Below are 19024 nucleotides of genomic sequence, written 5' to 3'. Positions count from 1 at the left end.
AACGAGCTGAATCAGCAGGTTTTCACGCCTTTTCGTTTTAATTCACTGTGTATTTATTCATTTAGAATGTAAAATGCATTGGGGATCAAGGGGGAATAAAGCTTTTGCTGAAACAGGCCCTCTTGTATATGGTTGTCCTGCAGTCACACAGCTGTGAGTGTTTTTCAGGTTAGAGCAGAAGAGGCCATTTCAAACAAATAGTCGGTGTGTGTGTGTGTGGGGGGGGGGGGGGACGCTGTGGCTGTGGCTGTGTGTCAATTTTTTAGTGACTTGTTCTCTACATGACTGACTGGATGATGGTGAGGTACAGCAGGAAGATTTGTGGCTGTGCAGATTTTTCCTGATGACAGCAGATGTTGATGTTGTGCTGGTTGTAAATGAGGTCATTGTCTAAGGTGATACCGAAATATGGATTGCGGAGAAAAAAAATGGTTTCTGCGGTGTGAAGATTGACAAGCATTTCCTTTGTTTGTGAGACCTTGAGGTGAAGCAAGGAAGGAAGTAAAGAGATTCCAGTATTGAATTTTTCACAGGCCACAACAAAGTTAATGAGGACTGCAAGGATGTGTCATCTGCATATTCACAGACAGAGGGTTTGTACTAAACATGTGGTTTACATTATAGAGAGTCAGACCACAGCCCTGTATGCAGCTGTGTTGGTAACGGCAGCGTGTCATCAATCCTCACTGCCCTTAGTCTGTTGACTAAGAGAGTGCAGATCCAACAGACATGGGCTGGCTCGTTAATGTTTGTGTGTGTAACGCAGAATAATGTGGAGCCTCACATTAAGACATTATTTTGAAGGCCAGTCCAGTTTATTGTTTGTCCATAGTATGGCATGTTGAACCAACTTCAGTGTGGGGAACTAAAGCAGAGCATCTCTTCACTAACAGTATGAATATAATTATAATTTCACATTACATTCGTATATTTTCATCGAGGGTTAAAAGAAAAAATAAATATCATTATATTGAAACAAACAGGAAGACTTCCATTATAGCAGGCCTATTAGTAATAGTGGTGTTTATTATACTACATGAGTGGAGTATTAGTGTAAAATAAGAGTCAACATCCCTGTTATTACTCTGTTCACACAGCCATCTGTAAAGTTTGACAGTGCCACTCTTCTCTCCACACAGTCTGTTTGTTGTCTCTTCCTCTTTGAATAGTTGACTCAGCTCAGTCTGCAGCAACATCAGAGCACATCTCTCATGTCATCATCACCTCTCTTGAATCCTCTTCTTTATGTAGCTGTGCCTGTGCAAGCTCCAGGAGCGCACACTGTAGCTTCTCCTGCAGATCTGAACTGTGTGAACTCTCCCCCAAAAGAAAAAGGAAAATTTCAGACTGCAAACCCAGAACGAAAACATAATGAAAACTCCACTTACCGTGTAGCCGTTTTGTATCCCATTAACTATCCCTGGGGATTGGTACACAGACTGCAGTGTGAGCCTAGGTCAAGAGCACTGCCGCATCTAAATAAGATATGTGTCAATTAAAGCCTACTGCACCTCATCTCGTCCCAGATAATTCACTTAACCCCGGGGCTCACAGCTGACAGGTAGCATTTGTTTACACATCCCTCCTCATGCAAGTTACCAGTGGTATCAAAACAAGCCACCTCCCACCACGCCCCCACATACAGCTCTGTGACGCTCTACTGTTTCCATGGAAATCTGCCCTATAAAGTCTAACCTTGAAAATATCCCAAGCGGGATCGACTGTGAGAATATTGTTGACAAAATAAATTGTCATAGCAGTAATCAGTGCCACATTTGACACCCCCTTACATTAGCTTCTTATTTGTGTAGTTTATTATTTTCTCTCCTGCTGTGTTCAGTGCCCAGTGTTACCAGCATGAGAAAGAAATTGCAGATTTGAGGACTATATTGCTCTGCAGAGGCAGTTTTTCTTTATCATTCAAAGCACTTCTGCTGTTTTTCTATACAAAGGATTTCATACCTAAAGTCCAATACACTATGTTCATTTAGTGGATAAAAATCCCATTGCCTCAATTTTGCCGTTTAATTACACTGAGAGACACAGAGAATCATGTTTGTAAAAGTCATTAAAAGGTTCATTAGAAGTCATTAAAAGCACTATAACGTAGCCTCAGAGCTTTAATACTGTAAACGCACCACTGTATAATATAGCATACTTAACCCGTTCGCAAACTCATACATAGTTGTGATTTGTAGTGACGATCAAAGTGATGATGCATGAGCGGAGCAGCTGCACTGCCTCGGAGCAGGGAAAGCAAAGTGCTCTGAAAATAGTGCAAAGGTGTTAATGCAGCACCGCAGCTTCATATCATAAATAGTCTTCCACTGAGCTCAGTTTTTATCTCACTGAATGTTGATGTAGTCTTTGTATGCTTAGCCTGTGCTCTGCCACAGACAATTATGAGCCAAAGCATGTGTTATTTATGGTGCGTGGAAAGCACACTGATTTAATGTGGCGGGGAATTGGAGGAGGTGTCCTCCTTTTCCTTTTTTTTCATTTGAAATTCAACTAATGAGGGAGCACACCCCTGACGATTTATGAGTTTTCCCAACACATGACCTTCATGTGGGGTCAAAGGTAGAAAACCATACATGGCACTGCGAACATCATGTAATTTATGGATTTCACTAATAAAGATATCCTGAGGTGCACCCTCTGCGGGGCAGTAAAAAAGGAGGAGGTCAGAGGAATATCATGTTTGGGTTTAAGAGGGGAGCTCAAGAGGCAGTTTCATACAAGCCGCTGATTAGCAAACAACTGTTTACAAAATTACATTACATGTATTTTATCACAAAATTTACTACACAAAGTATTTCATTTTTTTATTGAAAGCCACAAACATGAATATAACACTGATCTATGGCATTGACAGAAGTCAAAAGGGAAAAAAAAAAAAAAACCTCCTCCACTATAAATCTAAAGCCTGTAATTACCCCGCATTCAAAACAAACAACACAGACTATAATGTGTAATTAGGACACAGAGCCTGGAACACAAATGTCAGATGAATACAGAAGCTATCGCCACACAAAATGCATCAGTAATGAAACCGCTTTTTCATCTGGCCTGAGAAGAAGGCACTTCACATCTGATGCTTTATCACCTTTTCGCTGAGGCCTTTCCTCTGATGCCAGCTAATTGCTCCACTTCGCTCCATCACTGTGTCGTCCCGTATGACAATAAGGAGAGTGGGAATCCCACTGACTGAGGCACACTTAAGGAAGTGGAGAGTAAAATATTTCAATTGCCAGACGCCTTGGAAGCTGACAAAGTCGTGTGTAGCTTATTAACAGCCCAACTCCCCTGCAGATATGTGGTATTCACTCTGTGATGTGAGAGAAACAAGAATGAGCAACAAACACAAAATGACACCTCCGCTATGGCCACACATACATCTTGATCTATATACAGTACAAGAAGTGATACATAGGTATAAGAACACTGCTCTGCAATGCCACTGAATGTTTGCAATAAGATCAGTAGAAGTAATACTACAAAGCAAGTAACACGCCATGATAGATAAAAGCGCTGCTGAAGTGAAAGTTTTCATATTGTAAAATTTAAGCAATTGATCAAATCAACCAACCCTGCAGTTCCCCTCAGGTACGAGTTGGAGCGATTCTATAAACATGTGGACAGTGTGATACATGGCAGTGCTGATCATATGTGTTCTTTGTCACGTGTTAATCTGCAAAGTAAATTGTAAAGCTGTTAGATAAATGAACTTGGGTGACGGGGTACAATCTGTCCTTCTGAAGTTAACAAATACAAGTACTTGAATTAAAGGTCCAGTGTGTAATATGGAGGTAAAACCGTGATATTTAACATTCAAGTTGTAGTTTGCAGCGCTCAATGACTCGCTCGCACTCACCCCTCCCGTCGGCAAAGTGACGGTGGCCTCCAAGGACAAAAAACGTGTTTACCACGACTGGGAGTATTTCAAGAGCATGGAGCGATGAGTTGAAGATCTAAACCTTTTTACGATATGTCTGCTGTTTCCTCCTCCTTCTTCCCTTCCGCCTTCTTCTTTGTTGGTTTATTTATGCATGCGAAACTCGCGAAACGTGCTCTCTGGCTGGCTGGATCAATCCGTTCGGACAGCCGTACAAACATTGCGGCACAAGATGGCAACACTTATATATGTGTATATAAAAGAAGAATTATAAGGCTATGAAAACTAAATTAATTTCATAGCGATTATACACTTATACTAATATATTCATGGGTAGTATGATTTTGCCAATATACCATGACAATTATTACACGCTGAACCTTTAAATGCATGTCCCTCAGAACTAAAGTAAAGTGGACGCCACTGTAGCTGACCATGAACTGAGAACTCTCTACTTTATTGCCTGTTGTCTCTACTATCTGCAGTAAAGTTTTAAGAAAGAAATACTAAAAAATACTGCACACAAGTACTGCATTGAATTTGTAATTTATCTTCCATCACAAGACATTGGACCTAAGTCTTGACATGCAGAAATGTCTTATATAAACAAACTATCTCAAGGTCCAATACTAGACTAGACGGTGTGTTTCACATTCAACACTTCAGATTAGAATGTGAAATTTCAAATAATCATTAGAAACATTGATGCATTATTCTCTCCTATTACAAAATCCTACACCCTAATTGATTCCAGTTTGGATTCATGGGTCCTTCAAGTTTCCTGGTCTCCTGCTTGTTTGTGTCGTTTACAGTAGTGCACCTAATTGGCTGGATTAAAGATGTGTTGGTGATTCATTCTCAGCCAAACCTGTGCTTTGAAATATGAAAACCTAAGTCTTAAACCATCAAAGCCTTCTGTCATGAGCCGGTCCTCAGATGATAATACACACTAAGTTTGGTCTTTAGAGAATCTTTGCAAACATGTCTTCAATCCCAAACCCCTGATTACTTACCCATCAACTCCTCCTCCCCCTCCTCCTCCCAAGCAACTGCTCTCTGGCCCAGTCCTGGAGGAATCCAGCACCAACAGAAACACTGTTTTATCTCGTACCACAACAAGTTGAAACATCAATGAACCAGAGCTTAACGCCTAATACCTCTGTTCTTCAGCGTTTTTACTCCACACCAACATGCAAGAGCCCCGTATTCCTGCACAATCAAATGGAGGGTGTGTGTGTGTATGCAGAGCCAGAGACGGTATGAGTCCTATAGGGACTGTGGTAGAGTATAGGTGTGGGTGGTTTGTTGGGGAGCGAGAAGGGAGAGCAGCTGGTTGGGGTCACAGTGGCTCAGTGTGCTGAATGACTAATGAAAGGTTTTTGGTGGCGCAGCACGACTGCCTGGTCTGGACAGCGGGCATGCCTCATCTGGCTCGAAGCCTCCTCCTGGTCTGTCTGTGTTTAAAACTGAGCATTTAAAAAGTTCTCCCTGAGCATAGAGGCCACAATCCCACACTTAACAAGCTCATTATTTCACATTGTTTTTGTCCTCTGCTCCTCCTCTGTGGTGGTGGCGGAGAAAAGGATGTTTGATGTGTGTCTTTATAGCGACTTTTTTTACAAGGGTCTTTTGAGAGGGGGGGATGATAATGGATTCGCTAATGATGTGGCCCTTGCATATGTGGGTCCTTGCAGTAATGTTGGGTCATCTGCATGAATATTCACAGGCTTTGTCTGGGAGAGAAGGGTGGATGCTCAAGGTTACTTTAGAGGGCAGCAAAGGACAAGGCCCAAGTGTTTATTCTGCGTTTAAATCGGCTCCCATGCATCGTCTGAGAAATTAGAGAACACCTGAGGCCTTCCTTTTATCTGTGCTGTTAATACTAGCTTTTAGATTTGTATTGGTTTACTGAAAGCCTTCAGAGCTTCAAAACCAAAGCTACTGGCATTTGATAATTAATATCTGGTAATAAAAGCATCCTCATCTTTATTGGTAGACTGTTTACAGAATCCCCAATTGGTACATTTATCCCAAATCTCCCCATTAGTGCTAGAGAATTGTTTTTTTGTTTTTTTAATGCTACAGTAGCAACTAATCTTTGTCCAGTATAAACCTTTTATGTCTCCCAACCTCCTGCCAAATTACACCTTAGACAAAAAAAAAAAAAAAAATCAGTCTAAGATTATTTTTGGAAAAACTCTGGGCACTACTGTTGCTTCTGCATCTGTATGTGGATTTACAAGGACAAATTTCCTGCTTCACAGGATGAAACCTCAGTCTTAACAATTTATCAGTGTTTCAGTGCACAGCAGTAAAAATCAATAGCATAGTTATACTGAATGGAATTGACTGAGTGTGAAATTGCAATCAAATAGCAACTATTACCCTCAACTAAATAGATACTACAGAGATAAATGATGTTTACAAATCCCACTGAAATTCAGTTTACATTGTTATATTACTTGTTTCAGTTATACTCTATCATGGAAAAATGTTCCTCTCATGAAATGTAATTTTGGCTCTCTGCTTGAGAGAATATTGCATTTTCACAGCCAGAATTCAAACTATGTTTGTAACAGATATTTAAGACAAATGGGATCAAGACATGTCAGTGTCATTTTCAAAACAACTTTAACAAGATACCTTTGTCACAGAGAGCTGAACAGGACAAGTGGGTGTGTTGTATGCTTAGTTCAAAGCCTGGGGCTTGAATCTAATTTAGCCTTTCTGCTTTTCATTTCTCCCTGTTTCTCAAAACCTTTCAGTTTGCAGAACAAAGAATATATATAAAGGTCAAATATTAAAGAACACAAATACGTGGGTTGCCTCATATATTCTCGTTGGTGATTCAGAAGAGCGGCGCAATAAAAAGCATTCAAAATTTTACTGCAGCCCAAGGTGCAACACAGAATGTGAGAGTGTGACAGCATTGACATCAGCAGCTGTGACAAACTTGTAACAACAGACCAGACAAAACACCTCTTAAAGGGAACCAATTAAACCTTTGGAGATTTCAATTACCACCTTGATGGGGTTTTCAGGATCGATAGCCAAGCGTGTATCTTGACAAGATGGTCAGTGCTACGAGGGGCTAGCACTGCTCCATCAGTGTGGAGCAGTGTGGAGCAGGTGACACCCAAAGACCGTTGCTATTGTTAGGTTTGGATATGTTTCCCTGGCAAAGGCTTCTGTGCATGTTGTGATAAATATTCATGTGCATCGTATGCGCCATTGTAAACTGATATCAATGATGCACATCCTACACAAGCTATAATTAGGGTTCGGAGATCAAATAGCACAGCAGCACCCAAACAAGATTAGAAAATGTCAGACGCCACCTCCTTAGCCCACTCCTCTTCTTTTTCCTCCTCCTCCTCGTCTTCCTCCAGTGTCTCGTTCGGAAGAATGAAGACAAGATTCAACAGACAGAGCCAGACAGCAGCACAGAGCTCTCCAGCGCATACTAATCTAAGACAACATAGTATCTGGGCAACACGTTTTATTCCCTCCCTACTGAGGCGTGTTAAGTGCGAGATAGGGCTCTACAGATCTCATCACTTAGGGAAGGTTGTGGCCTGCATCTTCAGCCCCCTCCTCACCCCCCCACTCGTGCAGGTTCCTATCACTTCCACCCTCAAATTGGAAGTGACAGGCCACTCAGGCAGAGGTGTCTTTCCCCCCCCCCCCATCGACAGCCATGTAGCCCCACTCAGAGCTGTCAGCCTGATTACATATCAGCTGGATTTGTCGGGGGGGGAGGGGGGCCTGAGGAAAGGAGATGTCCAGCTGGAGACAGACCACTAAACATGTCGTCTGTCCTGCTGCCGCACATCTGCCAATACACATAGCACCTGTCTCCAAGGCCGCCACAGATCCAGTCGTGTCTCTATCACTCTCCTGCTGTCCTGGAGAAATTCAACAAACTGCACCTTTCTCCTCGTCTGTCCTGCCTCTGCTCTGCATCTACATCTCTGTCAGACTTCAACTGCCTCTCTTTGCATGCCCTCTCACTTTGATGTCTTTCTTTCTTTCTTTCCTTCTTTCTTTCTTTCTTTCTTTCTTTCTTTCTTTCTTTCTTTCTTTCTTTCTTTCTTTCTTTCTTTCTTTCTTTCCCTCTCTCTTTCTTTCTTTCTTTCCCTCAAATTGAAACAAATAACTAATTTCCATCCCCTCCCTCTCTGTTGTTTCCTTTCTTTGCCTGTTTCATCCTCAATGCACAACTCATTTACCAACTTTTCATGCTTGTGGCAGCTCATTACACAGATAGAGAGCTACCAGACTTCCCTCTGTGGAGTAGCAGAGCAGTGGTGGTTTGCCGGGGATCAAACATAGATGTGCTAAATGATAGGAAGCATTAAATTATTGGAGCCTCTGATGCATCACAGGCACCTCACTCTCTTCCACAAGGACAAAAATACATGTTGTTTACTTACAGTAAGTGCTGATTTTCTTGTCTCTTTCCTCTTCTCTCTCCCCAGGCGTGAAGCTTGGAAGCACTCCGCGGCAGTCCAGAGAGGTACGTGTTTACTCCATTTCTCCCAAAACACAGATACGCAGTTTGCTCCCACCTGTTATCTGTTGCAAAAAAAAAAGAAAAAAGTGATTCTCGGCCTTGTACCTCTCAGCGTGTCTGATAGCATCTGTGTAGAGAGGCTGACCTCACACTGTGCATTCAGCCAGTCAGACTTTACTCAGTAAACTGTCTGAGGCGAAGCAGGCTCAGGTTCCCGAGGGTGTGATCACACCTACAGTAGTTTTATGTTTTGTTCTGTTTCATCATTGTTGGCGTTATTTGTTAGTTTAAATCCATTATTCTGTTACACTCAAGTATAAATTGCCAGGTTGTATAAATAAAAATCATATAAGTTGTTTTATCAATAACTGCATAATATTAACAACTAATTATGATTATTCTTCCTATTGTACAATCTTTGCATTTTAAGATCTTTATTTTTGTGCAACTGTTCTCATAGAACTGTTTTCGTGTCCCTGGACAAATTAAAGGCCCTGAGAATTTAAATAATGATTATAGGGGGTGAAAAGTGTCCTAAATGAACATGTATCATTGTAAAGGCATTCATGAGGACTTTTAACTGGCAGCCTATACACTAGGTCTCCATATCAAATATGCAGCACTCACACTACAGTTTCTTCTCACCGGCTGACCCCTGCTTGCTCTCATCTCTGCTGGGATCATCAGCATCAGAAGAGTGTCTTACATCAGCGCTTACCCCGAAGTATGTGATGTCTAGTGTATAGGTTGCTGTCCCGTACTCGCTTTGCTCATTAAACAGACAGGGATCCATTCCCTCCCTTTTTTCCCCCCTGAAGATGAAGGAATATTTGGCCATTTAAGTCAGGAGGGGGATGAGCCGAGATTCATGACGGTCTCATCACCTTGTCTGTAGTAAAATTAAAATTATACATCCAGTCCATTGGCTTTATGGTGCCATTACAGCATTTAATTGAAATAAAATGTCAGAATGCATGATAGCCGTGGGCATCATTTGATGGTAATCAGGCAGTAGATGATCCTAATTTAGATTCCCCATTAAGTGTTTATAAGACATTTATTTGATATTACAGCTCAGTTTATTGATAGGTCATGGGTGGCACTGGGCAGTTTCTGACATTTGAATGTAACAAAGTTAGACTTTTGTTTATGGTGTAGTGAAACAGCACCATCAAGTGGACAGTTTGAGTACGTGTGTGTGTGTGCGTGTGTGGGGGAGGGGGGGTGACTCTGATAATAGAACTCAGATTTACCACTTTTATGGAATTATATGCAGATATATCCACATTATCATATGAAAATGTTGTTGGTTTGGTCTACAGTAAATACATATCTGCTACTGTCTAATGGAATCTGTGTTGTCACTGTTTTATAGACTCTTTCTACTCAGGACAAAGAGAGGGGAAAATCAGACACTGACTTGGACCATCGGGCAGCAGAAGACGTCCTGGCCAGTCCAATCCCTCCAATGCAGTTCCCACACTTTGAGAAGAGTAGACAGTCAACTGCCCCTGGGTCCCGAGAACAGGACATAGGCTCCCTTCACGTCTCCAAAAGACAACGCAAATTGCTGAAAACAAGCCCCCCAATCAGTCACAACATCCATAATGTTTCCTCACCCTCCTCTTCCTCTTCCTCTTCCTCTTTCTCTTCCTCTTCCTCTTCATCCTCCTGGTCCTTGTCCTCCTCCTCTTTTTCTGATATCCTGGTGGCCCGCCGGCAACTGATGAAGGAGATGTGTGCTAAGTACAAAAGCAGCATCTCCAGGACCATCACACGTGATCATGTGAGACACCTCTTTGTGGAGGACAAGTATAAGTTGTTGTACTGTCAGGTGCCCAAGGCGGGCTGCTCCAACTGGAAGAGGACCCTGATGGTGCTGGCGGGCAAGGCTCCCAACACTCAGAGCATTAAACATGACACAGTCCACTATGGCCATCACCTGAAGAAACTTGACAGTTTTGACCAACAGGGAATCAAGCACCGACTGGAAACCTACACCAAAGTCATGTTTGTCCGTGAACCCTTGGAGAGGATGGTGTCGGCTTACAGGGATAAGTTTGAGAATCCAAACAACTACTACCACTCACTGTTTGGGAAACCCATCATCTCCAAATACAGGGTAAACCCGTCCTTGACCGCCCTGAAGACAGGCAGTGGGGTCACCTTCAAGGAGTTTGTACAGTACCTACTGGACGTCCACCGGCCCGTGGGAATAGACATCCACTGGGAGCAAGCGAACCAGCTCTGCAACCCTTGTCTCATAGACTACGACTTCATAGGCAAGTTTGAGAACATGGAAGAAGAGTCCAACTTTCTCCTGCGATGGACCGGGGCACCATCCAACCTCACGCTGCCTAGTTTTAAAGATAGGAACCCAACTGACAAGAGGACCTCTATGCAGCTCACACAAACATACTTCTCACAGGTCAGTACACTGGAGAGACAACGGGTTTATGACTTCTACTACATGGACTATCTGATGTTTAACTACTCCAAGCCTTTTAAAGATTTATATTGACTGATCCCTCTCAAGACTCTTGGATCACAGTTACATTCCACTACGCCGACCATGATACCATGATAGTAACGTTCACATAAAGAAGCTCACTCACCTGCTCACATAAATCTTTGCAGAGATCAGAGAGACCAAACTTCCTCTGAATTTCACAAAAGCTTTTTTATTAATACATTTATACCAGACTATCTTCATTTTTTTGACAACTACGAGATGAAAAGGTCCATGTGACGTCGTACTAAATGCCCTAAATTGTCCTGAAAAGCAAGGTTAATAGCACATGGTGAGGTAGAAGTATAAAAAATAAAATAAAATAAAAAAATAAGTTTATAGTTGTTCAACAGGCTTTAAATTATGCCTAACTGTGAGTCAAATAAAATTAGCAAATGTTTTTTGTGATTTTAATCCAACATAGTGGCCATACATGGGTGGGATTTCATGTTAGCATCTAAGTTCTTTAGTTGATTGGCCCGTGATCATCAACAACCCTGCTGCATTTTGTAACTTTATAACTTGTTTTTATGAATTTGAAATATTTGCATTTAATATTTGACTTACAGCAAGTGAGGCATCACTATACCTCGATGTACTAAAGCTTACTAATACAGATATTTCATGTAAATGAATTTACTAAACATAAAATGTAACAAAATTAAACACTATAAATAGTATACATCTTGAAAATGTGTCAAGTGCTGCCCACTCGGAAGCTGTGTGCACTTATTGTAGCATTTTTGTACTAATAACTCTGTTGGGTATGTTCGTGCTTTAGTCTAACACATACACTGCTGTAGGTTCCCCCGGTCACTGGAAGTATTTGCTTGGGTTGTTAAATACATGCAGGTGTTTGCAGGGTACAAAGTTGTTGCTGCCAGTATCTCTCAATGCCATGTCAATGTTGCTGATTTATAACCATCCAGTTTCTCCTGTAAAGATTGGATACCAAATTACAAAAACAGACACACACAAAACTGTTCCAACTGGGATGAGAGAGAGAATATGTATCATACCCAACACTCCCTGAACAGCTATCACTTACAGATCTCACACCGTCAGTAACTCCACACCCCCTGTATGTATCACATCTCTTCTACTCCACTATATAGGCTTTTTTCTGACACTACTGTGTACAATTGTATAATGGGCATTCAGATGACTATATATTTTTCTATGTATTTCTAAAATATATATATTCAGTGCTTCTTGGTGAAGGTATGTTTTATTTCCTTTTTTGATGTCATTAAAGTTCTTTCAGTAATACCAGTGTAGAGTGTTGTGTAACTGAGGAGTTTCTTTCCAAAACAAAATATCCACCAGCTGAAAACCACAAGTCTCAAGAAAACTAAATTAGCATAACCATTGAAAGTGTGGAAGATAATTAAGTCTGGCTGATGACTAGACACCACTGGGTGCTTTGGTGGTAGTAACATTTTGGAAATTAGCTCTTTAATTACGTATCCCTGTTCTGTTTGGTCTCTCAATAGGATAGCAGACCCTGTACAGATGAGCTGCATTCCACCTATTTACTCATCCTGGCTAATGTCATCTTCACCCATAGCAACTCCACTGTGTGTCTGTGTGTGAGTGAGAGAGAGTGTGTGAGATACAGAATAAGTTGTTTAGATGTTTTACAATCTTTCGTTCCACATCTCCTGGAAGCACACACAATGCTAAAGGTCACAATTTGCAGGTACAGTATTATGTGTAGTATTATGTTGCTAGACTTGTATATTCCAAACATACAGTACTACCCAGCTTTTTGAAGTTACTACCTGATGCAGATAAAACCACATAACAATGTGCACTGGAAACTGCACAGAGACAGTGACCATTCAAACTCAAACACTGTTAAATTAACCATCTCTTATGGTTCTTAATTACATTAAACATGTCTGTGATCCCATTAGATATGATTCAATAAGAGTTTTTTTAACGCAACAATTCAGCAGACTAATTACAGTATATGCTGCAAATTTGCAAGACCTCAGTCAAGGTTTCCTTAAATGGAAATTTAATATGAATCCTCTTGGGATCACAGTTTAGGCTTACTGGACAGGAAGTGCAATACAGAAGTGATTACGTATGATGTGATGTGACTATGATGCCAAGTTTTCAAAGAGAAATACCCTGAATACACACACATCTACAATCAAAGTGGGTAACAGTATATTTTTGATAAGGTCATAATGATGCTGGGAACACCCTATGGCTGGTCTCCAATTAATTAGCTGCCCCTCCTCAGCTACAGACTTTGCAGCTCACTGAAAATGTGTTTTATGTAACAAAATATTTCATATTATCTAAATCTATAAACACTATACTCAGCTTTTGAAGACTTTTAAGAGTTTTAGTGATATTACCCTTTCACAGTGATGGTAATTGTATGAACTTTGTCAGTATAGTGTGTGGGCTTTTGCAATTCCAAACTCTAATCTTTGTTTAGGTTGTGGTCGGATCTTTTAGGTATGGTCAATATCTGGCCAGAACAGCTACTGCATTATGATGAGTATAACTCTTGCAAACTTTATGTTAGTCCCTGCCCCCCGCCCCAACCTCCCAGCTAATAAAGCTTTCTTGGAATTTGGGTGTATGGACAGATCTATCAAAAGCATAATTACAGTAACAAGTGAATGTATAACTGTTAATTGTTGGTGCAAAAGTGTATAAAACATGATCTTAAGCCCTTTGCCTTATTTTACACTGCCAATCAAATGGTGTATTTCAGGAAGACATTCTTCAGGTGGTTATTATTTCTGGCTGATGAGTGTCTACTAATAAATTGTCTTTAGCGTTTTCAACTTGTGTGCATTGTTTGTTTTGTTTCTTCTTTTTTTCCCCCTCCTGCACTGGTGTCGTGTGTTTGTCTCAAGTCCACTGTGGTTTTCTGAACTTTGGAAAGTTGACTAATGAGCTCCAGGAGACTCAGTGGTGCAAGGCCTTGCAGTGAGTCATTGTTTGTCAGTACACTGTATTTTGTATCCTTGCATTCTTAGTTCATTAAAAAACGACAACATGAGACAGTGTTTAGGCATAGAAGCACTTTGAGGGATGGGCTAATGTCAGCATGCTCACAGTGACAATGTTAATGGCAGGTATGATGTCACTTTTTTTCTTTAGAGGCATTAACTGTATGACATGCTAACACAAAATACAACAGAGGCTCATGGGAATGTCATTAGAATAAAATATTGGACATGTATAGCCTGATAAATGTGCTAGAAAAATTGTCAGGGCATCACCAAGGTTGTTAGCGCTGTCCTCCGGGAGACATGAATGTCTGTACATTCTGCGAGAATACACTGGGTCTTTTGTTTTCATTTTTCATTCTTATGTCTTTTTTATGTCTCTTGCTCATTTACATGTATCCAATATTTACCAATCTCAGGATCTCACTACACAAACCTGTCCAAAAAAACAAACAAACACTTGTTACAGCTGTGGAGGAGATGATCACAGGAGGAGGTACACATAATTTGCTAAATTAAACAACCCTATAATGTGCTATAGGGCCACTTTTTATGCGCTATTTTGTGTTAAAAGGATGGACAGGTTGTCTATGTGTGTCAGCCAACGGAATCATTATTTTATTGATCTTTCGTGCCATTTTTCACATTTATATATTTTATTTTAGTTCAGTGTGGAGGTGAAGTGTGTCCTCAAGGCTGTCTGGATGAAAGGTTTAAATTGACAATTAAAAAAAGATGAACAATAACAATACAATAAGTTAATATCAATGGATTTAATAATGTAATAGTAATGTAATAGAGTTACAATGCATTCAGTGCATTATGCTTTTTCCATCATAGCTTAAGCAATCCTTTGTTGATAATCACAATATGTTCTCAGCCAAAAGAAGTAACAGAACAGTAGGAGAACATGCTAACACACACACGTATTTAGAGTGCATCGTGAAATTGCCTATAGCTTTTAGCCTATTTAGTTTTTATTTTTGTCTAAATTTTTCACTGATATTTTCATAAATGGAAAAAAAATGCAGATACCAGCTTTAATGGCAGGGGCTCAACTCCAGCAGCAACAATGGAGATGCAATGAGTTGCATCAAGTGTACATAAATCAAGTGTGTTTGAAGAAAAGTTAGGGGATCGCCAAAGATTTTTCCTCTGTAGACCATTGATGTAAAGGCCTATAGGCTAGGGGTCTGTTGACATGTAGAAGTCAGGACCAGTGTATGAGGAGACCGAGTTCCTATATCTGTCTTGATTGTTTAATCAGCATTTGTTTCACACAAAGGGTTTATTACCTAGTACAGACCTGATAAGCATACTCAGCCTGATTATCATAGCTGCTGTTTAGGCTTGGCGGGGGATTTCAAATATATAGGTTCACAGTGTAGATTTGTTGTCTGACACCCTCAAATAGCAACAAGAGGTAACTCCAAATGTCATTAAAAAATGCAGAAAATATGAAAATCAGAGATGAAATCATTGGGTGTGATCCACATACTACTCACTGGTCACTGAGTGTTTAAAGCAAAAGATACTAACCCAAGATAAATAGTTGATAGTATATAATGTTGGCAAGTGGAGCTTTCAGAGTTTGCTCAGCGTCTAGAGAAAAGCCTCGTGTCTATTCTGCTCTCAAAGAAAAAAAAATCCTCTTTTGCTTTTACATTGTTATGTGTCTCCAGTCTCTCGTGTTCTGTGTTTGCCAGGAGGATTTTGAGATTTTTTCTCTTTCTTTTTTTTGTGCACCAGGTTTTTTCAGTCTGTCTCACCTACTTCTGTTTCATGAAGTATAGCTTCCAACATTTCCCAGAATGGCTTTTGAAAAATCCCACGGAACAACTATTTTTTTCATTCAGTTATTGGTTTATGAGGGAGAAGAGAGAAACAACAACAAAATCCAAATTTTCAGTTTTGTTATCAAGTCATACAGGCACATTTAAAGCGTAGGCTATTGATCAATCTTTTATAAGAGAGAAGGGACAATGCATATTTATGAACATTTGCATGAAAATATATCAGATATATCAGATCGTAGCCCCAGGCTAAATTTAGGTGCTTAATGTCATTTTTACTAAAGATGTCCCTAATATCACATGTATAGCTTAATTGCACAATTCTACCTGGTTGAAGACTCCAACCACAAGCTGCAAGCTCACAACAACAAGAATTGATATAAGCGTGTCAAGCTGTGCCTTAATGTTTTGTAGCTATAGAACCAGCAGAATCAGTTGTGTGCACTGGAGAAACCTCTGTTCAATTTATTGTCACATTTCACTGACAAAAGAGTGTTTGTTTGTTTTTCCAAAACAATCTGATTTAGTTTGGCTTGTTTGACTTTTGTTCTTGCTAGATTGCATTGGCTACAATATGCTTGTCTGCCTTGATAAGTAAAGCTGCAGACTGACTGGTTGATTTTCAGTGAGATTAGCAACACCACAGAGATCAAGCTTTATAAATTTTGTTTTTGCTACATAGTGAACTTTATCATCAACTGCCATTTACTGTCCAGTTTAGAAGTTTGTTTTACTTAATTTCATTTCTTCAACTGAAGCTAGCATGCTAAGCAGTCTTGTCACTTTCCAATACAGAGTCACTGTAGCATTCCACTCCATACTGAATATGTGGACCTACTCAGATGTTGTAGCCTATTACAACCTCCTGCATGGTAAATGCAATTACTGAGGCTGGCTAACATGGCAAGTAAGTAAATTGCTATTAATGCTAATGCTAGCTAAAGCAGTAGCCAAAATTACAAATAGTTTGCCCTAGGAGATTTTTGATAAACATTTAACAGCCACTGTAGCACAAAGTAAAACTCATTATCCACAGCTCTCTATCAGATTCAACACTTCAGTAGTAGCCTACAGTGTGTCGTGGAAATTCTCTGTTGCTGGTGAAGAATGAAATAAGGACTTGCCGGCGGACATGATTTTATTTCCTTGCAAGGAAAGGTCAATTCGACCCAAGTAAAGTCAAGTGGGTGATGGTAAAGAAAAGACAAAGACAATGGGGCGACCGAAACATTTATACCTGAGGAAACACCCCCTCAGGTATGCCACACCCCTTTGTCTGCTGCAGGGGCCGGTCCAATACTCAGACAGTGTGTTTTCAATGCTCTTTGTCTGTTGGAGGTATTGGCACCGACCCCCGAGGGTGTATTTTCACACCTGGGGCATCCTGCAGGGTTACATGTTAAGAGGTCTAGACATTAGAATACACAAATGGGTAACAAACAAAGGAGTTCTGATACCTTGGGAGGAAAGCAGGGGGTAGGGACGTCGCAAGTGATTAAACCAAAGGAATATTGAAATTTACCATTACAATTCCTCCTTTTGATTATTCATTAATCACACAAGAAAAAGTCACAAAAGTAAGAAATTATAGTCAGGAAAGCCAGGTATCAGTTACAATAAAACGATTAGGGTAAAGAAAACAATTATGCCAATTCTAAACATGTTCTAAACAAGTTGTTCTGCATTGAGGGGTAGGGTTGTCTATAATAGAAGGTTATCTAAAATGTGGTTTTCAAATGTAAAGATTTTCAGAAATTCAGACTGACAAAACAAGTAATTACCAAAACAAGCACAAATTCAAAATGTTAGACAGCCTACTGACACTTGACTTTCTGTCAATTTTCCAAATGAATTTGTGGTGTGGTTATTTCATGTCAGGTTACATTGTTAACTTGAATAAACATGTAATATTCAGTCCCATTGATGATAGTGAGGTTTCCTGATGTCGTCAGAACGTAGTTATGTGCAACACGATTCTGTAACATCTTGAACTTTATTGCAGTCATTGCTTTTGAAAGCAGGGTCATGTCTTCTGTAGAGTTCTCAAGATTTTCAAGTGTCTATGTGGTTTGTAGTTCGGTGTCTGAGGGCACCAACAAATCTTGTCCAGGTGTTCTTCAGAGAGAAGTGGAGAAGTGAAAAGGGAGTGGAAAGGGGCAAGGCGAGTTGTTGTTGTTTCCTCCACCGAACAAATGTTTTTTAAGGTAGAAACATGGAACAGTGTCTGACCATGGTTCAGTTTCTTATTTGTGGTGGGTTTGGGTAGGCAGCATGGATGGAGTTGAAGTATGGCAAGGGTAGGAGTCCTTTTGCACACACGACAGTGGGATTCTGGCTGTTGAGGGCTATGGTGTGTGTAGTTAAATTTTGATGTAATCCTCTTGGGTTTATTCCTTGGGCATCATATCTATGCTCGCACTGTTCTTCTGATCTCTTGATGGTTGTGTTCTAAAGGAAGTCTGTCATCTTCTTCTGGGCCATCAGGCCTGCGTTGCTCCTCAGATGTGCTGGATGGGTCTATCATCTTCTTCTGTTGCGCTGCTCCTCAGCACTTCTGGCAGTTTTTAGGTGTGATGGAGAAGGACCTATGCGTCTGGATGGTCCTTGTTGATTGGAGTTCCTCTTTGTGTTGCTCTGGTTCACAGCTGGTTCCTTTGTTGGCCCCTTCCTGCAGTGACTGGCATGCACTGACGCTGCTCTTTCAGTGATCTTCACAGCTGGAAATCATGAAGTGGTGTGGACGTTGGTCGTAGGTTGTGAAAAGTCTGATTTTCACTTGCTGCACCTGTTGTATAAAACAAAACATACACATCCAATATCCCCCCTTTTGACACATGGTTTTACCCATGTGTCACATTAGCAAAGTGGGAGCAAAATAGTGAGAGGAGAGTGAACTTAAACAGATCTACTAGAATGTGGCAAGGAACCAAATCAGGTTAGATAGTGAGTTAGTTAGTTAGTTTGTTAATGGTTATTCTTGTCGGTCCAGTCAGGAGTCAACCTGTTGGAAGATAGCAATTCAGTTATGTTCTTTTTCATCATCTGGTGGGGGAAAAAGAGTGATAGGGTTTAAAATATTGCCATTGTGCTGTGGAGAGATGAGAAGGTATTCAGTTCAGGTAAATCGTGGAGATTCATTGAAGTTGAAAACGAAACCAGAATTGACTTCCAGTTCCTGGATGAACTGGAACACTGAAGAAAGTATCAGAAAGATTCATCACTGAAAATAATTTTGCATTAGGTTGAACCTGAGACAAAATGGTGTTAGGATTTGGAACATTTGAAGCTCTGGGTTGGATTGCTTCATTACTTGTTTGCAGATTCTGAACAAAAAACAAA

General features: G+C 40.5%; 1 protein-coding gene across 1 annotated transcript in view; it reads left to right on the top strand.

Annotated features, from left to right (window-relative positions):
• Positions 1 to 10929, top strand: part of chst8 (carbohydrate (N-acetylgalactosamine 4-0) sulfotransferase 8) — a gene marked incomplete at both ends in the record, with an annotated part of 132597 nt that extends 121668 nt beyond the window's left edge. Inside the window, 2 exons of the mRNA XM_083996423.1 lie at positions 8374 to 8411; positions 9784 to 10929. Coding sequence (XP_083852549.1) covers positions 8374 to 8411; positions 9784 to 10929 — 1184 coding nt within the window. The remainder of the gene's footprint in view (positions 1 to 8373; positions 8412 to 9783) is intronic.
• Positions 10930 to 19024: the final 8095 nt, after the last annotated feature.

The sequence above is a fragment of the Trachurus trachurus genome, assembly GCF_905171665.1.
Source record: "Trachurus trachurus genome assembly, chromosome: 3".
In the NCBI taxonomy this organism is placed as follows: Eukaryota; Metazoa; Chordata; class Actinopteri; order Carangiformes; family Carangidae; genus Trachurus; species Trachurus trachurus.
The sequence above is the reverse complement of the archived record's forward strand: the minus strand, read 5'-3'. Positions and strand labels throughout refer to the sequence as shown.